General features: G+C 53.5%; 1 protein-coding gene across 7 annotated transcripts in view; it reads left to right on the top strand.

Moving 5' to 3' along the window:
• The window catches only part of DNM2 (dynamin 2), a 92,099-nt gene that overhangs the window by 50,982 nt on the left and 21,961 nt on the right, over positions 1 to 19,156 (top strand). For 2 of the 7 annotated variants that reach the window (XM_082649795.1, XM_082649793.1), the window contains exons 6-13: positions 619 to 779; positions 4,214 to 4,356; positions 8,926 to 9,061; positions 10,287 to 10,354; positions 10,966 to 11,104; positions 13,488 to 13,574; positions 15,843 to 15,913; positions 17,333 to 17,362. In XM_082649795.1, coding sequence (XP_082505921.1) covers positions 619 to 779; positions 4,214 to 4,356; positions 8,926 to 9,061; positions 10,287 to 10,354; positions 10,966 to 11,104; positions 13,488 to 13,574; positions 15,843 to 15,913; positions 17,333 to 17,362 — 835 coding nt within the window. Of the gene's footprint in view, positions 1 to 618; positions 780 to 4,213; positions 4,357 to 8,925; positions 9,062 to 10,286; positions 10,355 to 10,965; positions 11,105 to 12,202; positions 12,342 to 13,487; positions 13,575 to 15,842; positions 15,914 to 17,332; positions 17,363 to 19,156 lie in introns of all 7 variants that reach the window. The other 5 variants (XM_082649798.1, XM_082649797.1, XM_082649799.1 and 2 more) reach the window with 3 other exon arrangements.

Raw genomic sequence — 19,156 nt, 5'->3', positions numbered from 1 at the left:
GGTGGCGGAGCTGGTTTGGAACGCCAGCTCTCCAGCGCCACACCGCCTGGTGACCTGCTTTTCCATTTCACTTAGCAAAATAGCAGAATGTGTCCCTGTGAACATTCCCTTGAAGGCAAATACTCTTCAAGATGACTGTAAAAGCTCCTGTGGGGTCTCTCCTATGGGGGTACACGGACCATTACTCAGACCCCATTTGTTGGACACTTAGGTTGGTTCCTGTTTTTCACTGTGGCACAGTGTAGAATAGGTATTAATATCCAGCAAGATTAGCTGTCCCCCATTGCCCTTAATTTTGAAGGTTTTTTTTGCATTTCTAAAGCTCGGATTGTGGAATTCATCTTCTCCAGAGCTTTTCTCTGTCCAGCCTCTCACACCATGCTGAATATAACTTCTTCCTCCAAACACTTGGCGTTGCTTTTCAGGACTGTACTCGGTGTTTGCATTCCCCGTGTTGCTTCTGAGTAATGCGTATGGCTTGTCACCTCCTCTGTGAGTGACTTATAGGGCAAGATCCATGTCTACACCCGCACACTGCCCGGTCCCGTGCAAAAAAGGGGACATCTGGGCTCCTTGGCTTGCCTGGCACTGCCCTGACCTGACCCTCTCTCCCCACAGGCTACATTGGCGTGGTGAACCGCAGCCAGAAGGACATTGAGGGCAAGAAGGACATCCGCGCAGCACTGGCGGCGGAGAGGAAGTTCTTCCTCTCCCACCCGGCCTACCGGCACATGGCAGACCGCATGGGCACCCCACACCTGCAGAAGACTCTGAATCAGGTACGGCAAGGGTTTTGTGCAGTTGCTCAGGCTGTGCACTGCACAACAGCTGCCATGCACAGTGCCATTGGCCTTGGTCTAGAGCAGCACTTGTTTTAGCAAAATGGGTTCAGTGAACATTTGACTCAGGGCCTGGAGAAGAGTGGGTGTTCAGTAAGTCTGTCCTGGTACTGTTATTACCATCACTACTATTGTTACCATTATTTTATTTTTATTTTTTAAAAAAATTTTATTGAGGTATATAGTCGCTTTACAATGTTGGGTTAATTTCTGCTGTACAGCAAAGTGGTTCAGTTATACATATATATATTCTTTTTCATATTCTTTTCCATTATGGTCTGTCACAGGATATTGACTATAGTTCCCTGGGCTATACAGTAGGACCCTGTTGTTTATTACCATTATTTTAATTACCACCGTAATTATTTAGTCACGTACCCAGAAGTTTGCATACAGTTCCTGACACTGATGACCTGGGTTACGAATGCTTCGCCTGAACCAACACCGGGTGGCTAGCAGCGCTCGACAGTAGCCAAGCGGGAGGACTTCGGAGTCTGGCCTTCCTTGGTCCAAAGCCCAGCCCCGCCTCTCCGAGCCTCCCCGTCCATCAGGCGGGAATCATCCGCATCCCTGCCCCCAGGGCTGGCGTCTGCTCCATGAAATGCAGCACAGAGCAAATGCCAGCAGCTCTGGTATCTCACTGCTTTTCTAGTGTTATTTTTTCCCACAGGTAGTATATTCACAGGGCTCATAAAAAAACCCAGTGTTTATAAGTATATAGTGGGGGGCTTCCCTGGTGGCGCAGTGGTTGAGAGTCCGCCTGCCGGTGCAGGGGACATGGGTTCGTGCCCCGGTCCGGGAGGATCCCACGTGCCGCGGAGCGGCTGGGCCCGTGAGCCATGGCCGCTGAGCCCACGCATCCGGAGCCTGTGCTCCGCAACGGGAGAGGCCACAGCAGTGAGAGGCCTGCGTACCGCAAAAAAAAAAAAAAAAAAAAGTATATAGTGAAGCATCCCCATCTGCCCCTGCTTCCCACCCCTAGGGCACCACTGTTAACACCACCTGAGTTTCTTTCTGTTCATAAAAGCAAAAAGGAATTTTGAGAATCACATTTCTCTCTTTCTTGCATAGTCATGGATAACCGCCCCTTGGTTTTTTTTTTTTTTTTTTTTTTTTTGCTCAGCAGTATCTCCTGGAGCTCTGTCCCTACAGAAAAAGCTTCCTCACTCTTTTTCGTGGCCCTGTAGTAGTCCCTGAACACATGGGTCTTAGTCTGTTTAAGCAGGCTCTTTTTGGAAGGCTGGTTTCTAATGTTCCTAGTCAGTAACAGGCTGCTGTTTAGTAACATCGTTTTGCACGTGTGCCACTTTCTACGAGAGTAAAATCCCTAATGTGGCTATATCCCTAATCCCTAATTATGTAGCTATATCTTAGCAGGCAGTGTGGTCCTTAGTGGCCCCGGGGTTACGAGGAATTCCCCCTCAGTGCTATATGGTAGCATCTCGGATGGGGCAGGGCCCGACAGCCTGAGTCCTTCATGACTGCAGTGGGACACAGTGGCAACGTGGGAGCTGGGCCCTGTCCTTAGGGAAGGGATGTTTCTAATTGGGGGCACCAGGTGGGGGCACCAGGTAGAGGCACAGTCGAGTGCTAGGCAGTGATGGGGCCGGGAAGAGAGCTGGCGCAGAGCCGGAAGGCAGAGCAGGCAGCTCAGCAGAACAAAGAGGGAAGTAAGTGTCTGGTGGGAGGGGCCCTCCAGGAAAGGAAGCAGCGGTCTGCCTGGGCAGGGGGTGGAGGGAGAGGAAGGGAAGTAAAACTCCTTGCAAGTGCCTGGGGCCCCCTCTGAGAGCCGCAGGTGAGCAGCCCAGCTCCACATCCTGGTCCCCCCACCCCTCCTTTGCCTCACGAGCTAAATGGGGCCACTGTAACGCCCCAGGATGCTGTCAGGGGCCGGAGTGGACTGCCACCCTTAGGGACCTGCAGCTTCCACAGGGAGGGGCCCCAGCTCACATAGGGCTTTGGGGTGACCATCAGATTCATTTGGCGGAGTGTGAGGCTCCTTCATGTGTTTTTCTCTAGCTTGATGGAGAGTTTGTCATTTCTTTTGTCTTGTAGGACAGATGTGGCCACAAAACACTGCTTTGCACTTTGTGGGTTTTAGCTGATGTTATGGCTATTATTCTTTTCTTCCCTTCTCTCTTTCTCTTCTATCATAGCATTAAAAAAAGTCAGACAGTGCAAATATAGTGAATGTCCCATTTCCTCCCATCCCGCGATGGCTCTCTTCCCCTGAGGTGGCCAGTGCCACCACTTCCTGGGCTTCCTTCTCGAGACGCTAGACACTGATGTGTCTGTACCGCCAGCCTTCCTTTTCCTCCTGCTTCTCTTTTCCTTCTTTTCCTTTTCTGCCTTCCTTTTCACCACCTGAACAGTTAAGATATTTACCCACTGCTCTGTAACTAGCTTTTTCTTGAACGACCCATCTTGAGGCTCATTGCCTAACTTTTTCTGCACTGCTGCCCCCTTTTAAAATTTGTGAATAAGGAACAAATCCCCGTGGTTCAAAGGCAGAACAATAGGGCTTCCCTGGTGGCGCAGTGGTTGAGAGTCCGCCTGCCGATGCAGGGGACACGGGTTCGTGCCCTGGTCTGGGAAGATCCCACATGCTGCGGAGCGGCTGGGCCCGTGAGCCATGGCCGCCGAGCCTGCGCGTCCGGAGCCTGTGCTCCGCAACGGGAGAGGCCACAACAGTGAGAGGTCTGCGTATCGCAAAAAATAAAACAAAACAAAACAAAAACAAAAGGCAGAACAATAGAGGAAAAGGGGGCTGCAGGGAAGGGTCCTTCCACCCACCTGGTCCATTCTGCCCTTCTCTTGTGAACCATCCTTCACTCTGTTCGTGCAAATGAAAATGTGTTCTTACTTTCTCCCCGTCTTTACAGAGGGGAGCACATCATAGGTGTCTTCTGTGCCTTTTTTGGCAAACTGTTTCTGTTGTAGTTTGTAGGGCCCGTCCCCGTATCTGTACGTTCCCCCAGCATTCTGCAGTGTGGATGCACCATCGCCCGTCTGACAGTCCTTCTGTACCTGGGTCCTGCGTTGGCTTCTAGGCTTTTTTTTTTTTTCTCCCACCGAGCGGCACCTGTGGGAGGCTGTTCCCAGTCAGCACTTGGGTCCTGCTGCCTGATCCTTGCGAACAGTTGCGTGTACTCTTTGGTGTGACAGCCTGGTTGATCTGCCCTCCCAAGGCCCCGCGGGCTTTTTGCAGCATCTCACGCTGTGGACGGAGCTGTGCCATCTCTCCCTGCCTCTCACGCCAGTGTGACTCCAGCTGGATGTTTCTGTTGGACCCTCAAGGCTGGGGGTGGAGCGGGCCCGCCCCTTCTCAGCATCCTGCCTGTGCTGACCTCTGACCTCTAGCCTCTCTCCTGCAGCAACTGACCAACCACATCCGGGAGTCACTGCCGGCCCTGCGTAGCAAGCTGCAGAGCCAGCTGCTGTCCCTGGAGAAGGAGGTGGAGGAGTACAAGAACTTTCGGCCCGACGACCCCACGCGCAAGACCAAAGCCCTGCTGCAGTATGTGCCCCTTCCCCCGCCTGGCGCTCCGGGACCTCCACCTGGCCTCAGGCTCCCCCACTCATCCGTCCGTCTGTTCGTTCAACAAACACTTGGCCAGAGCCCCCTGTGTGCTAGGCCCTGTCTTGAGCACTGGGGTCTCCCCAGTGTGCTGGGCAGACACACCATATGCTCAGAACGCGGAGGGGGGAAAGGATGAGGCAAGATAAGTAGATGAGAACATGTGTACTCTGTGAAATGGCCGAGCATCAAAGTAGGGAAGGGGCTAGAGAGTGCCAGGGTAGTTATAGGGGTGCCATTTAAAATAAAGTGGCCAGTGAAGGCCCCCCTGAGACAGTGAGAGTCGGGAAGAGACCTGAAGAGGTGAGGAAGGGGGCCACGCAGAGTCCTGGGGTTGGGGGCCCGGCCAGTGCAAAGGCCCTGAGGCAGGATTTCATCCAGCATGTTGGAGAAGGCCCATATGGCTGGAGCAGAGTGAGCGAGGGGAGAGTGGGAGGAAGGGAGGGCGGGGAGGGAACAGGGTAGGGCCTACAGGGCCTTGTAGACCATGGGGAGGGCTTTGGTTTTTGCTCTGAGGTGGGAGCCATGGAGGGTTCTGAGCATTGGCAGGACGTGGCCTGACTCAGGTATTCACAGGCGCCCTCTGGCGGCTGCAGGGAGGACAGACATGGGGGGAGGGAGCCGAGCCATGTGTCAGCTACTTCTGCTTGCTTTCTTGGAATCCTCACCCTCACTCTAAGAAGGTGCTCCCGGCAGCCACCCAGCTGTGAGTCGGAGGAGTGGGTGTGCCCCGTGATCTCAGCTTCTCACCCGGGTCTTCTCCTGCCTCCGCACTCCAGGTGTCTGCCCTGCCGGGGACCCTTAGCTGGCTTGGCTAGAATGGGATCCAGAAGCTCCTTGGCACCTCAGATGGCGGATGGTGCCGCGTACAAGACCCCTCCCAGAGGGACACTGTCCTGTGTGGCCGTTATAGCCCTGACGTCCCCCTACCCTCTCTGCCAAGTGGCACTGCACACTGGTTGGATCGGGGGTGAGAATGCTTTTAACATCAGACGGCCTCAGCCCATTCCGAAAAGCTTTCTGCAGCGCCAGCGCTGGCCCCTTGCAGGCTTTAGGAGATCTGGTGTAGCGCGTGCTGCAGAGGCCACGGCCTGGGGCTAAACCTGGGCCTGATGGGCAACCACAGGCAGGTGGCCACACCCCTCTGAGCCTCATTTTCTTCGCCCCTAAAATGATGACCGCAGCCCGCAGCGGCTCTCAACGTCACGTGGCCATTGGGGAATCTTGTGAAGACGCTTTTGGGGCCCTTGGCGGGGCGGGCCAGGGGACACCCTCCACGACAGCACCCATCCCCCAAGGTTCGTGTCTTCTTTCACCAGTGCCCTGAGGCCCGGCCCGGGCCCAGGTGGTTTTGACATCACAGCGGAGGTGCACTGCTATCATCTGCGGCCCCTCAGCGAGGGCTGGTGTTCCTTCTTTAGCGTCTTATCTGCAATCCCAGATCCTCCTGCAGGCTGTGGGCCACACAGACCAGCAGTCAGCAGAGGCCCTTGCTTCTTCCTTCCCTGCTGGCGGGCGTCCCTTTGAATGGCTTGTTGCGTGACCTCCTCCTCGGCCTTTATTATAAAATTGACTGCCTTCATGTGTACAGAGGGTGAAAACTTCCCCTCCCTCCTCTGCACCACGGTTCCTGTCTCCAGGCTCTTGTCTTACCAGAGAATGAGAACAGTGGCATCAGACTAGCCCCCAGTTCTGCTCTCTCGCAGCTGATGGAAGTGGCATCGAGAGCCTTCCATTTCCCACGGCCGCCTGGAGTATCCCATACGCTCTTCCCGTGACCCCATGCCCATAGGGGACATTCGGGTATTTTTTTGCTTCTTCGATAGATGCTTCTCAAATTCATTGTTGAGCTCACAAGCGAGGATTCCCGCAGGGCAGACTCCTAAAAGAGGGATCACTAGCTTGAGGAGAACTTGAATTTGAATCAGTAGCGCTTCCGTGGCCTCCAGGGGGCCCCATGCCCGCTGGCCCTCCCGGCCTCGTTCTGGGCACCCCCTCAGGTCCCACACAGGTATATATGGTATGTGGCTCACTTGGAGCCAGTGATAGGAAAGCTAACTGTCTACTTTAATCATCCTCGTTACCATGATCGATTGTTCTGGGTCGAGCTTTTTCCTCCCAGGCACAGCTTGGTCCTTGCTCCATGTCGGGGAACCAAGTTATACAATGACCTTCACCTCAGCTCCCTCCTGTGCATAGAACACAGATCACTTAAAACCCTGGCAGGTTTTTTTCCCCAAGCAGAGGTGATCGGGGACATTTTTCAAACCAGCCCTTGTCCCTCAGCTTTTGTGTTTTGTGCCTGGATCTCTCTCCTTCTAGAACTAGGATCAGGAATGCACGTTCCCTAGACGTGCAGTTGTGGCTCTAAACTCAGGACCAGTCATCTCTAGGGGCCGCTGGTCAGTTTTAGATGTCTTACCTGCCCTGTACCTTGGTGTATTTATTTGCTGTGGCTGCAGCAAAGTACCACGAACTGGGTGGCTTAAACTGAAATAGAAGTTTATTGGGAATTCCCTGGCGGTCCAGTGGTTAGGACTCTGTGCTCTCACTGCCGAGGGCTTGGGTTCAATCCCTGGTCAGAGAAGTAAGATCCCACAAGCCCCGCAGTGTGTCCAAAAAAAAAAAAAAAAAAGAAAGAAAGAAAAAGAAATGTATCGTCTCATAGTTATGTACACTGAGTGTCCAAAATCAGGGTGTTGGCAGGGTTGCTTTCTTCTGTGGACTTCGAGTGGCTTGCTGGCAACTTTGGGGTTCCCAATCTCTGTCTTATCTTCACATGCCGTTCTCCCTGTGTTGTGTGTCCAAATTTCCCCTTTTTCTAAGGACACCAGTCACAGTGGCTTAGGGGCCCACCCTTCTCCAGTATGACCCCATCTTAACTAATGACATCTGCAAAGACTCTTGTTTCCAAATAAGATCACATTCTGAGGTCCTGGAGGTCAGGACATCAACATGAATTTTGGGGGGGACACAATTTAACTCATGATAGTTGGTAAGTATGCTCTCTGCGTGCAGCGCGGACTCCAGGGCCCCTGGGAGGCTGATGCTCACGCATGCTGCGTCTTTTCCCTTCCGAGTCTGGCGGCAGCTGGCGTGGTCTTCATCCCGCTGCCTAAACCACTCCCTGCTCCGTACTCTGTCCTTGCTGTAGTGCTCAGCCTTTTACGACCTTGGCCCTGATTTGGCCACCGTTCAAGGTCCCCATTCCAGGTGCAGCATTAACGTAGGCCTTTTTGTGTCTCTGGGAAGGAAGTCAAGCGTGGGCGCTGTCTGCTTCACGTGGGCAGAGAGCTTCTGGGGATCTGGGACGCCCTGTGCGTGACCCCCTGGGTGTTCTGGAAGAACCCCATCCATTGGTGGCCGAGACTGGCCGCCCTGGCAGCTTGCAGGCATCAGCTGTATTTGCCCGTAAGAGCCGGGCTTCTCTGTGCCAGGGAACTGCCAGCTCCCTGCTGCCAGCCCAGTGCGGGGCTGGTCCCGATTGGAGCAGCTCCTCTTCTGGGGAACCTCCACACAGTACTTGAGGAGATCCAGAATTGGGGGAATGGAAATGAGGAAATGATTCAGACAGACAGTGCAAGGGACTGGGGAAAACAATTAGAAATGCTAAAGAAGACCAAAACACTGATAAATATCTTGGTTCTTTACTGTTCACTTCTTCACAGCACTAATCAGCAATACTCTGAGACACTTTTTTTTTAAGGGCTGGGCTGGATTCTAAGGGGCCACGCGTGGCGTTTACCACATTTCATCAATTAGGTGTGCACTTAAAAAAATTTTTTTTTAACTTCTCAAACCAGATAATTCAGATGAATTACCATTAATTGGCAACATTTTTCTTTTTGGGGGGTGTCCAGGGCCATTAGTGCATTTGGGGACCAATGCCTGCTTTGAGTTGATGAAATCTAGAAACTCCTTAAATCCTTATTACAGTGACCCCGTGTGGAAGTGCTGTTACAACCAACCCACTTTGCAGATGAAGAAACTGAGGCTCAGAGGGCAGAGCCACCTGTCCAAGGCCTCTCAGCCCATCAGTGGTGGAGTCCTGACCCAAACAGACTGGGAGGTGGCGGGAACCAGTGGAAGCCACCTGAATTGTGTGCAGGGGCTCCCTTTTCACGTTATGGTCCTGCTGGATCAGGCCAAACCTCAGGGCAGAGATTGCTAAACTGTGACCCCCGACACACACCCCGCACCTCCCTCTTGCCATCTGCAAAATGGGAGTAATAACTGCCCCCCCCCGAGCCCCCAACTCAATGAATGAATAGTCGTAGCAGGCCTATAGAGCGGGCCTGGTGTGTAGCAAGTGCTTGCCACTGGCTGCTCCTGGATTTTGTCTGGTTTTGCTGCTAAAAAATAAAAAGATGGGCGTTCCCTGGTGGCCTAGTGGTTGGGATACAGTGCTTTCACTGCGGAGGAAAGTAAGCCACGGCTTGACCAGGGACGTAATTCCGGAGCTGTGTTAAAACCTCTGCTTTGACCTTCGGGTCTTCTGTTTCCTCATAGGATGGTCCAGCAGTTTGGGGTGGACTTCGAAAAGAGGATCGAGGGCTCCGGAGACCAAGTGGACACGCTAGAGCTCTCCGGGGGTGCCCGGATCAATCGCATCTTCCACGAGCGGTTTCCCTTCGAGCTGGTGAAGGTAGCGCTGCCCGGCCAGGCCCTCTGGTCAGCCTTGACCCTTCTGCTCAGTCCACCTTGAACCCGGCCTCCTCCCAGGCCACGAGGTCTCGAGCTCCCACTTCCAGGCCCGGGCCTCCTTCCCTGAGCTTAGAGATTTCCAGCAGAGCTGTAGGAAAAGTTCCATTTTCTTCCTCTGAATACATGTTCTTTGCAAAGTACATAGAAAATATAGGTAAACTCACACGGGAAAATGTCCCCAGCATGTGGTTGAAAGGGAGAAAGCAGATTATGGAGCCAGCATGTACAACAGAACATACAGATGATAGTTACAACATCCTTCGTATGAAATCATACACGCATGTCTAGATGTGTGTCTTTTTGCAGAGACAGACCTGCAAGAATATTCACAAAATGTCAGCTCTGGGTGCTGGGATTGGAGGTTTTCTTTTTGTTTTAATTGCTTGAAGTTTTATACTTTTTTACAGTGAGCACGTGCCACCTTTGTAAAAACCAGTCATGTTCTTTTCAATAGAAGAGCAACAGCTAAAAGGAAAAAAACACCCATAATCCTAACACCTACAGACAACGCCTCTTAGCACTTGGATGTGTGTCCTTTGAGAATTATTTCTGTGCAAATGCAGGCAAAAAGCCTCCCTGCGTCCACAAACACAATACATATATTCATCCATACCAGTGTGTGCATATGTATTTTTAAAAAAATTAATTATGCACCTTTGTATTCTTTTCTTTTTTCAAATGATTTACCATCTTTCCAAACTAGTATATACATTTCATGCGTTGTCAATGGCAGAACACTACCTTATTTTATGACTGTCCCATCGTTCATTTAACCAGTCTCCCATTTCGCGGCATTTAGGTTCTTTGCACATTTTTCAGCAGTTATGGCTGGTTTTGTGAATGTAGCTAATCCTTGATTAATTCCTCAAGATAAATTCCTAGAGCTCTTAAAAACGACCTTGTGACAGTATAGGTATGTTTTGATTTTTACTGTCACATAGCCCGGAAGAAAGTTTGAGTTGATTTTCCTTCCAAGAGAGCAAGAGTGTTAGTTTCAGAGCATCCTTGCTGAAACTGAGTTTTAATGTTCTTGAAAATTCTGACCAATTAAACATTCTGCCCTGTGAATGTAAATGGTACACAGGAGGTGACATTCCCTCGCTACAGACCTGATGTGGCGGTGCCTCAGGCACCTCCTTGCATGTGTTTGGTTTGTCTCTTCTCAGATGGAGTTCGACGAGAAGGACTTAAGACGGGAGATCAGCTACGCCATTAAGAATATCCACGGAGTCAGGCAAGTTCCACGGGGGGAGGCGCCGTGTTCCCTTCACCTCCATGGTGCCACCCTGCAGCGAGTCAGTCCCCACAATCCTTGGGGTGCCCCAACTGGGGGGGCCTGGAGAGGGCTCTGGGATGGTTTGCAGTAGCTGTCAGTCTCTCCCTCTGGGTCTCCAAAGGCACTCGAGGGTGGATGTGCTTAGTTCTGTGTGGATCTGTCGTAAGCCCTGCGGCTGTCCGCTGCCCTTGGGTTAAACATGGGTTAAAGGGCCCAGTTACCGTGGTCAGCCAAGTCGGAAAGCTCACTGCAGATTTGCCCTGGGGGGTGGGGAGGAAGTCAGACCCAAGGCACGATTGCAGGAACCCCAGCATTTGTCCCCGTCATGGGTGCCCCGGACTCCTCCTGGGTCCCCACCGTTTTGCTCCCGCCCTCCACGCTTGTGTCGCCGTGGGATCCTCACATCGCCCTGGGGGGGTTCCAGGTAGCGGACGCGGGCGTCCGACCCCCAGACTTGCTGCAACCTTGGCTCTCTCGGGAACCCAGCCCGTGCCTATGAAATCGCTGACCGTGCTTTGTTTCTCTCTGACTTATCTCCCTGCCCCCTCCCCGGGTACGGATGGTTTTAGGACCGGGCTCTTCACCCCGGACTTGGCATTCGAGGCCATTGTGAAAAAGCAGGTCGTCAAGCTGAAAGAGCCCTGTCTGAAATGTGTCGACCTGGTTATCCAGGAGCTAATCAATACAGTTAGGCAGTGTACCAGTAAGGTATTGGACCCTCGGCAGGGTGACTCCTGGCCTTGTGGAAACGGGGCTGTGGGAGTTTGGTATCAGGCTCCCGATGGCTGCTTGGCCTTTGCCCCGCTGGTCCCCCTCCCTCCCCTTCCCAGATTGCCTCAGTTTCCAAGAACGTGGCCTCTACCCAGAGGCCGGGGCAGAAGCGTTTTGGCCTGGGTGCAGCCTGGGGGTGCCAGGCCTCCAGATTCCAGACTGGTGGGCAGGGCTCCCTGGGACCCTGATACCAAGCTTAGCATGTGTCTGATGGGGGTCTTGCTGGGCTGTCGCTTTGCTGTCTTCTGGGAAGCAGAGAGGGACCTCGCGTCACCTGCTGGAGGCCAAGCTCCCTGAACCTCCCTGCCCCTCACAAATGCCTTCTTGACAAATGCCTGGCACCCTCAGGCTGTCCCGGAGCCAGCCACTTCTCTGTCCCCAAGGCGCCGAGAAAGGCCCAAACGCCAACGGCCTGAGGAGTGCTCGGCCCTGGGCTCGCCCCTAACAGCCTCCACCAGCTCCCGCAGGAGCAGTGCTGTCCGCAGGCAGTGGCCCTCGGACCCCCGGCCTGGTTCCCGGGGCAGCACGTGTTGGCCACGGTGCTGAAGCGCTTCCCAGCGGCCAGGTTGTGCTTGCACGCCCCCCGTGGCCGTGGAGCTCTGGGTCGGCCTTCCAAGGCAGGAGCTTCTGCTTCATCCTTCTGTTCTCAGTCTGGAAAAGCCCACATTTGCTTCTTAAGCTTCTTCGATTGGAAAAGGGAAGGGAAAGAAACCCACGTGGTTTGGAGATGTTCGTCCTAGAGCCCATTGTCACAGATACGAAAAGGCAAGGCCTCCCCAGACCTTTAGCGGTTCGTAGGCTGACTCCCACCCGTAGCACTTTTGTAATTAAACCCCAGACTGAGCCCACCCCTTGGACCCAGGTCGCCTCTTGATCCGAAGCAGCTTCCGGGGCAAATGCGGGCGCAGGCTCCTCCATGCATGTCACTAACCAGCTGACTCTCGTTTCTTCTTTCTCTGTCTCCCGTCCCGCGTGTGTGGCCTGCACTGCCCCCTGGGTGTCTTTTTACCTCATCCCGCCCTCCGCATGACCCAGGACGGGGCTCTTCACCCCCGACATGGCCTTTGAAGCCATTGTGAAAAAACAGATTGTAAAACTCAAAGAGCCGAGTTTGAAGTGTGTTGATCTCGTGGTCTCAGAACTGGCCACGGTCATTAAAAAGTGTGCTGAGAAGGTAACAGAAGGTTTCATTATTATCACCTATGCCTCTGTCCCCCATCTCCTCTTTCCCATCGTGAGTCTTAACCCAAGCATCTGGGAAACTCTGCCTCGGCAGGAACCCCCTTCCGTGGGCCAGTGGTCGCTTGGAGACATCTCAACTTTGCCTTGGCTGACACAAGGGGGTGGGCCAGTCGCACTTGGGTTCCACCTTTGCATCTTGGGCCTCTGACGGGGATGGAAGGCCTTTGATGTCGCCAGATGCACTTACTAAGCAGGCAGCAGGGATGAGTGTCCATGCCCATCCCCGGAACGCTTTGAGAAAGGTGGTTTCCAAACTGCCACCAACGCGGTGAAACGCTTCGCCCGTGTGCTGGTCTGCGTGTTCTTACATCACAAGGCATCTGAGAATTTTTCAGAGTTCCTTGGCGGTCCAGTGGTTAGGACTCTGCAGTTCAGGTTTTGACCCCGGGTCGGGGAACTAAGATCTCACAAGCCGTGTGGTGTAGCCAAAAAAGAAAATGGAATTTTTCCTCTAGTGATTTTGACCATTGGCTCAATTTTTCCCAACTCGTGATCTTTCCCCAAACCATGGAAGGTGGGCTTCTGTGCGTTGGGTTGGTTGCTGCTGCAAAGGCTGGGGCAGTGGGGGTGCCAGAGGAGTGGATCCCAAAGGTGAGATGATTAGGAGCAGTTTCCCACCCCCCGCAAGGGAGTCCCTCCGAGGTCGATGGCCCAGATGCTGGCCCTCCCCCTATGCTAGAACGGGCGTTGCTGCGCACTCCTGAGCTGTGCTCAGGCCCTCGCCCTGGCGGCCCAGGGGCTTTAATTACACTGTGTCCTTGCTCTCACCCAGCACTTCAAGGGAGGGGGGTGGCTGTCACCCGCTTTCTCCACTTTCTGCCACTTTCCACCTCCGAGACGCATTCTCGAAAAGCACCTCTGCTTGTGTGCGGGCACCCTCTCGATCTCTCCGGCCCACCGTCCCCTCACCGTCCCCTTCCTGTCTCCCGGCTGGAGCAGCTCTGAGACAGGAGCGGGGTGGGGAACCGGTGGGCACACTCCACGCCACCCCCCCCTCCTCCCATGTTCTCCGTTTGGCTCACTTTGCTGCCCAAGCCACGAGAACCCAGCCGACGCCGCCACTCTGCTCTCCCTCCAGCTCAGCTCCTACCCCCGGTTGCGAGAGGAGACCGAACGAATCGTCACCACTTACATCCGGGAACGGGAGGGGAGGACCAAGGACCAGGTACTGGCTTTTTGTTTCATTCTTCAGATACAGTTTATGTGCAGTAGATCTTGGTCGTGCAGTGTGAGTTTTTTTTGTTTGTTTGTTTTTTGCGATACGCGGGCCTCTCACCGTTGTGGCCTCTCCTGTTGTGGAGCACAGGCTCCGGACGTGCAGGCTCAGCGGCCATGGCTCACGGGCCCAGCCGCTCCGCGGCATGTGGGATCTTCCCGGACCGGGGCGCGAACCCGTGTCCCCTGTATCATACGGCAGGCGGACTCTCAACCACTGCGCCACCAGGGAAGCCCTGTGGTAGCCTTTTGATCCTGTGTCCCATGCATTCAGGACTCATCCCTGTTGTTTGTGGTGTAGCCAAAGTGTGTCTCTTAGGACTGCCAAGTAGTGTTTCATGGTGCACGTGGACCACAGCCTGCTTATCCATTCACCCACCAGAACATGTTTGAGTGCTTTCTGTGTTTTCACACTGTCTTATGAAGACTGCATAAGCATACCCAAAGGTAGAGAGTGAGATGCCCCACACAGCCACAGTTCAAGTCTCACCTGTCACCTGCTCAGCCCAGGGCTGTCATCCTGCCTTCATGTGGCCCGACACCTGGTTTGGGTTATTTCCCCCACGGTGGTCCACTGTGTTCTCTCTCTCTCTCTCTTTTTTTTTTTTTTAAATTGAAGTATAGTTGATTTCCAGTGTGTGCCAATCTCTGCAGTACAGCAAAGCGACTCAGTTATGCACATATAGATTTGCTTTTTATATATATATATATATATATATATATATATATATATATATATATTATTTTCCATTGTGGTTTATCCCAGGAGATTGGCCACTGTTTATTCAAACTGGAACCGAAACAAGCCCACCTGTTGTATTTGGTTGTGAGATCACCTTGTTTAGAACAGCTCCTCTCCCCTTGACATTGACGGAGAAGAAACTTACTCATTTGTCCTTCACAGGGTCCCCCATTCCCTCGAAGCTTCTGTAACCTGGAAGTTTTGTGAAAAGCTTGAGAGATTCTAATTTGTTTTGTTGTCATGGTTGGCAAGAATGCTACTGTCCCTTCCATACACACCAGAGCCCCCGGTTGCCCCACTGTTGTCATTGGCTGGGCTCTGGGGCAACAGGACTCAGACCTTTTAAACCAGTGACAGTGTCTCCCGTGGACGGAGCACCCCAGCATTTTCCAACAGCCCCCCAAGATCCGAGTGCCTGGCCCGCTTTATGCTTGAGGGTTCAGAGGCACAGTGAAGTGACAGGGCTGTTTAAGGGCCCGTGTCTTATCTGAGACGACATCCTGGCTGGCTGGTGTGTGCCTTTGTGCCCGTGTGTTTCATTTTAATGTCCTTACCTGGCCAAATTACTTTTGCCAGTTTTTTGTTTGTTTTTAATTTTACCTAAGTATAGTTTTTCTGTTTTTTTTTTTTAATTTTATTTATTTTTGGCTGCGTTGGGTCTTTGTTGCTGCGTGCGGACTTTCTCTAGTTGCGGCGAGCGGGCGTTACTCTTCGTTGCGGTGCGCGGGCTTCTTATTGTGGTGGCTTCTCTTGTTGCAGAGCATGGGCTGTAGGCACGCGGGCTCAGTAGTTGTGGCTCGCGGGCTCTAGAGCAGGCTCAGTAGTTGTGGTGCACGGGCTTAGTTGCTCTGCAGCATGTGGGATCTTCCCAGACTAGGGATCGAACCCGTGTCCCCTGCATTGGCAGGTGGATTCTTAACCACTGCGCCACTAGGGAAGTCCTTTACTGAAGTATAGTTGATTTACAATGTTGTTTAATTTCTGCTGTACAGGAAAGTGATTCAGTTCTCCATGTATATACGTTCTTTTTCATATTCTTTTCTGTTATGGTTTATCACAGGATATTCAATAGTTTCCACCTTTGCCGTTTTAATGAGGCACTTATAGCATGCCAGGCACTACTCTCAACGGGACATATTGTGACCTACGTAAGCCTTTGCAGTGAGGCCTTACTGCCCTACTCCAGGCCTCGGAGGCCGCACTTGTGGCTACCACATTGGGCTGCCTCACTCTGCTCTTTTGGCCCAGTCTTTCTCACTTGTGAGGCCTTGGTGTCTGGAAGCACCCATGCCCCCTTCCCCCTGCAGATGGACCCCAGGATATGGGAAGGAGTGGGTGGGTGATCACTCTTCTAACTGGGAAACAGTGTGGTTGTTCCGGGGCACCCCCTGCTGGCGGGTGCGGGAAGTGCTCTGGCAGCAGCCCCTCCCTGCCACGCTGGGCTCTGTTCTCACCATGACCCCCACTTTCCCCCAGATTCTTCTTCTGATCGACATCGAGCAGTCCTACATCAACACGAACCACGAAGACTTCATTGGATTTGCCAAGTATGTACTTTTCAAGATAGCGGCTGGTGGGGTGGCATGAGTGTCCACCCTCAGAGCCACTCCTTGAGAAAGGCGGTCAAGTTGGGATTCCGCTGCTGGGCCGGGGCACGAAGGTCTCTCTGTCATGGGTCCCCAGGTGAAGCACGGGGCCATCGGAGAGCATCTGGAAGCTTTGCTGGGTAGCAGCGACCCCCCAGCCTCCTTGTCCCCAATGCACCTCCTGTGGGGCACCCCCATGGTTAGTTTAAGGAGGAAAGGGCGGTCCAGTGGTCAGAGACTTCAAGAAAGGGCAAGGCTAACTAGCGTTCACTGCTTCCTTTCCTGCAGGGCTTCTCAGAGCCTTTCGTAGACTCACGTGCAGCTTTCCCAGTCTCCCCCACGTGCACTGGGCCCTTTCACTGAGCCTCTCAGGGGCTCAGGGCTCCAGGGGCTGCTCTTGGGGAAGTGCTGCCAGGATTTGCATGGCTTCTGTCCATATGCTGTAGATTTAAAACTAGAACCTTCCACGGCACCCGGATAAGGGGCCAGAAGAGCAGGGCGCTGATTTCAGCAGGATATAAATATAAATGCTGGTGGCCTCCAGTGTCACCCGCTGATGCCATCAGCCCCCCGCCTCGGTGAGTATCACACAGATTGTTCTGATGGCTCGCGAAGGTCCTCTTTCCGGAGCCTGATAGAATAACAGGCGGTTGGTAGCCAGCGTCCTTGTATTTGTTTAGCCGGTATCGCTGGTGTGCTTTCACTGCACCAGGCCCTGTGATAACAGCAGTGAGCAGGCCCAGACCCAGGTCCCCACCCTGAAAGGAAGGTCCTGCGCCAGGGACAGAGCTGCCCCCAGGCAGTTAAGACACAGTGTGGTCAGTGCCGGGGTGGGGCTGTCCACCGCCCGTGGGAGTCCGGAGGGTGGCCTTGTGGCCTGGCCTTGGGGGTGCAGGGAGGAAGGGGCTAGCAGGCTGGGCATGAGGGTCTTCCCGTCCAGGGTCTCTGCTGGCTGAGTAGTTCCCTGGGTAGACATTCATCAGTGCACTCAGCTCTTCTGTGCTGGACACGTGGTTGGTGAGTGGAATGAATGAATGAGTGAACGAATGAATGGGGGGCATGATTAGAAGCTGCTGCCCCAGCCCAGGTGAGCTGAGGGCCCCGGCCGGACTGTCCCCGCTGTGGGGAAGGCTGAGGGGCCCTGGCCGGGCACTGCCCCTCAGGCTGGGCTCGCAGCCCCACTTGCTCCCGCTCCCCCAGCAGCCGGGTGTGTGGGGCCTGGAAACGCCGGTCCCGCTTTTCACGTTGCTGCTGTTTTCCTCACCTTGATGTCTCTGCTTCTCACACTTCATCCACAGTTCCTTCTCACAATCTCTCCTGTTTTTCCTTTGACCACTCCACTCTTTCCTCTGGATTCCTGGGCCTTCCCACTTCCCCCAGCTGTTACTATACTGAGCAGCTGGTGACCGGGTGGGTATTGCCTGCTGTGTGCCTTTTCCCTAGTGTGTGAACGGGGGACGCCCTGGCTGGGGGCGGGGCCCAGGGTGCCAGGCTCCACCCGGCCCAGGCCCAGGCCCAGGCCCCGGCCCTGGGTGGGATGTCGCAGGGGCCCCCGGAATAGCCACGGAGCACTGCCTTTGTCCTAGGACGGTGAACAAGCCAGACTTGGGCCTTGCCTTTTCAGAACCCCGAGGCTGAGAACCCACACGCTGTCGTTAAGCCAGTTCTCATAAGGAGGATGACAGTGGGAAAGGAGGGCAGGTGGAGGGGCTGTGGGAGAGGGCAGTGAGGGATGAGGCTTGGAGAGACCTTTCCAAGGAAGTCATGACAGCCAGGCGGTGGGGCCGGAGCGGAGCGGGGTCAGAGAGCACTGGAGACAGGGAAGGAAGGCTGAGAAGCCGGAGCATGAAGGCCAAGGCAAGGTGGAGGGGTGAGGTCACGGCCTCGTCACAGGAGGGCCTCAGGCCAAGGGGAGCACTTTGGATTTTCCCCCCAGCACACACACCACACCACACACACACACACACACACACACACACACACACCACAGACACACACACACACAGAGACACAGACACACACACACATGGGCACACCATACTCACACAGACACACACACACACGTGCGCACCCCACACACACACACCACCACCCCCACACACATGCGCACACCACACACACACACACAGACACATGCGTACACCACACACACACACCACATACACACACCACACACACACACCACACACACATACACCACACACAGACACACATACACACACCACACACACCACACACACCACACACATAGACACAGACACACCACACACACACAGACATACACACACATGCGCACACCACACACAGACACACATACACATGCGTACACCACACACACACAGACACACACACACACACACACAAAGGAGGCAAGGGAAAGAGGGGCTGCGAGTCATGTGTGAGACCCAGGAAGCCCTTAGGAGGTAGAGCATCTGGGACCTCACCAGCACCCAGACATCACTGTGAGTGGCTTAGCTCTGTGTCCTTCAGACACTATTGATCCACCTCCTTGCTGTGCATAGAAGTTCTGGGGTGTTTTCTCACTGCCCTCAAAACACTAAAAACAAGGCCCAGAGAAAAAGTCCTTGTAGTGAATATATTGATCTTAGGGAAATCAGTGGATAAATTCCACTTCCATTCTTTTCTTTTTTTTCTGAGCCACACGGCATGTGGGAATCTTAGTTCCCTGACCAGAGATTGAACCCATGCCCCCTGCAGTGGATGCGCGGAATCTTAACCACTGGACCGGCAGGGAAGTCCCTCATTTCCATTCTTAATGTTCCACCGTTTACTGATCTAGGAACCGAAGCCTACTTCCTTAACACACACACACACACACACACACACACACACACACACACACACACACACACACACACACACACACACACACACACACACACACACACACACACACACACACACACACACACACACACTACCTTATCCAACAACCAGCTTGAACTTTAAGGTAAAATTCCAGAGGCATTCAGTAAAGGGATTAAACAAGATGTTTTGCCTTTTCATGTTGTTTCAAAAGTTCCAGCTAAAACAATATGATAAGAAAAGACAATATGACCCCTAAGTAACAGGAGTTAACAGTTGGTTGCCGGTGGTGATAATGATGGTCCGAGTAGAAAATATATTAGGACAAACAAGGGAGCTGAGTAGGTGCCCACGTACAAAATAAAGGAGACTTCGTCT

This window comes from Grampus griseus, assembly GCF_964374135.1.
Source record: "Grampus griseus genome assembly, chromosome: 3".
Taxonomy (NCBI): Eukaryota; Metazoa; Chordata; class Mammalia; order Artiodactyla; family Delphinidae; genus Grampus; species Grampus griseus.
Note: the sequence above shows the minus strand (reverse complement) of the source record. Positions and strands in the feature narration are given on the sequence as shown.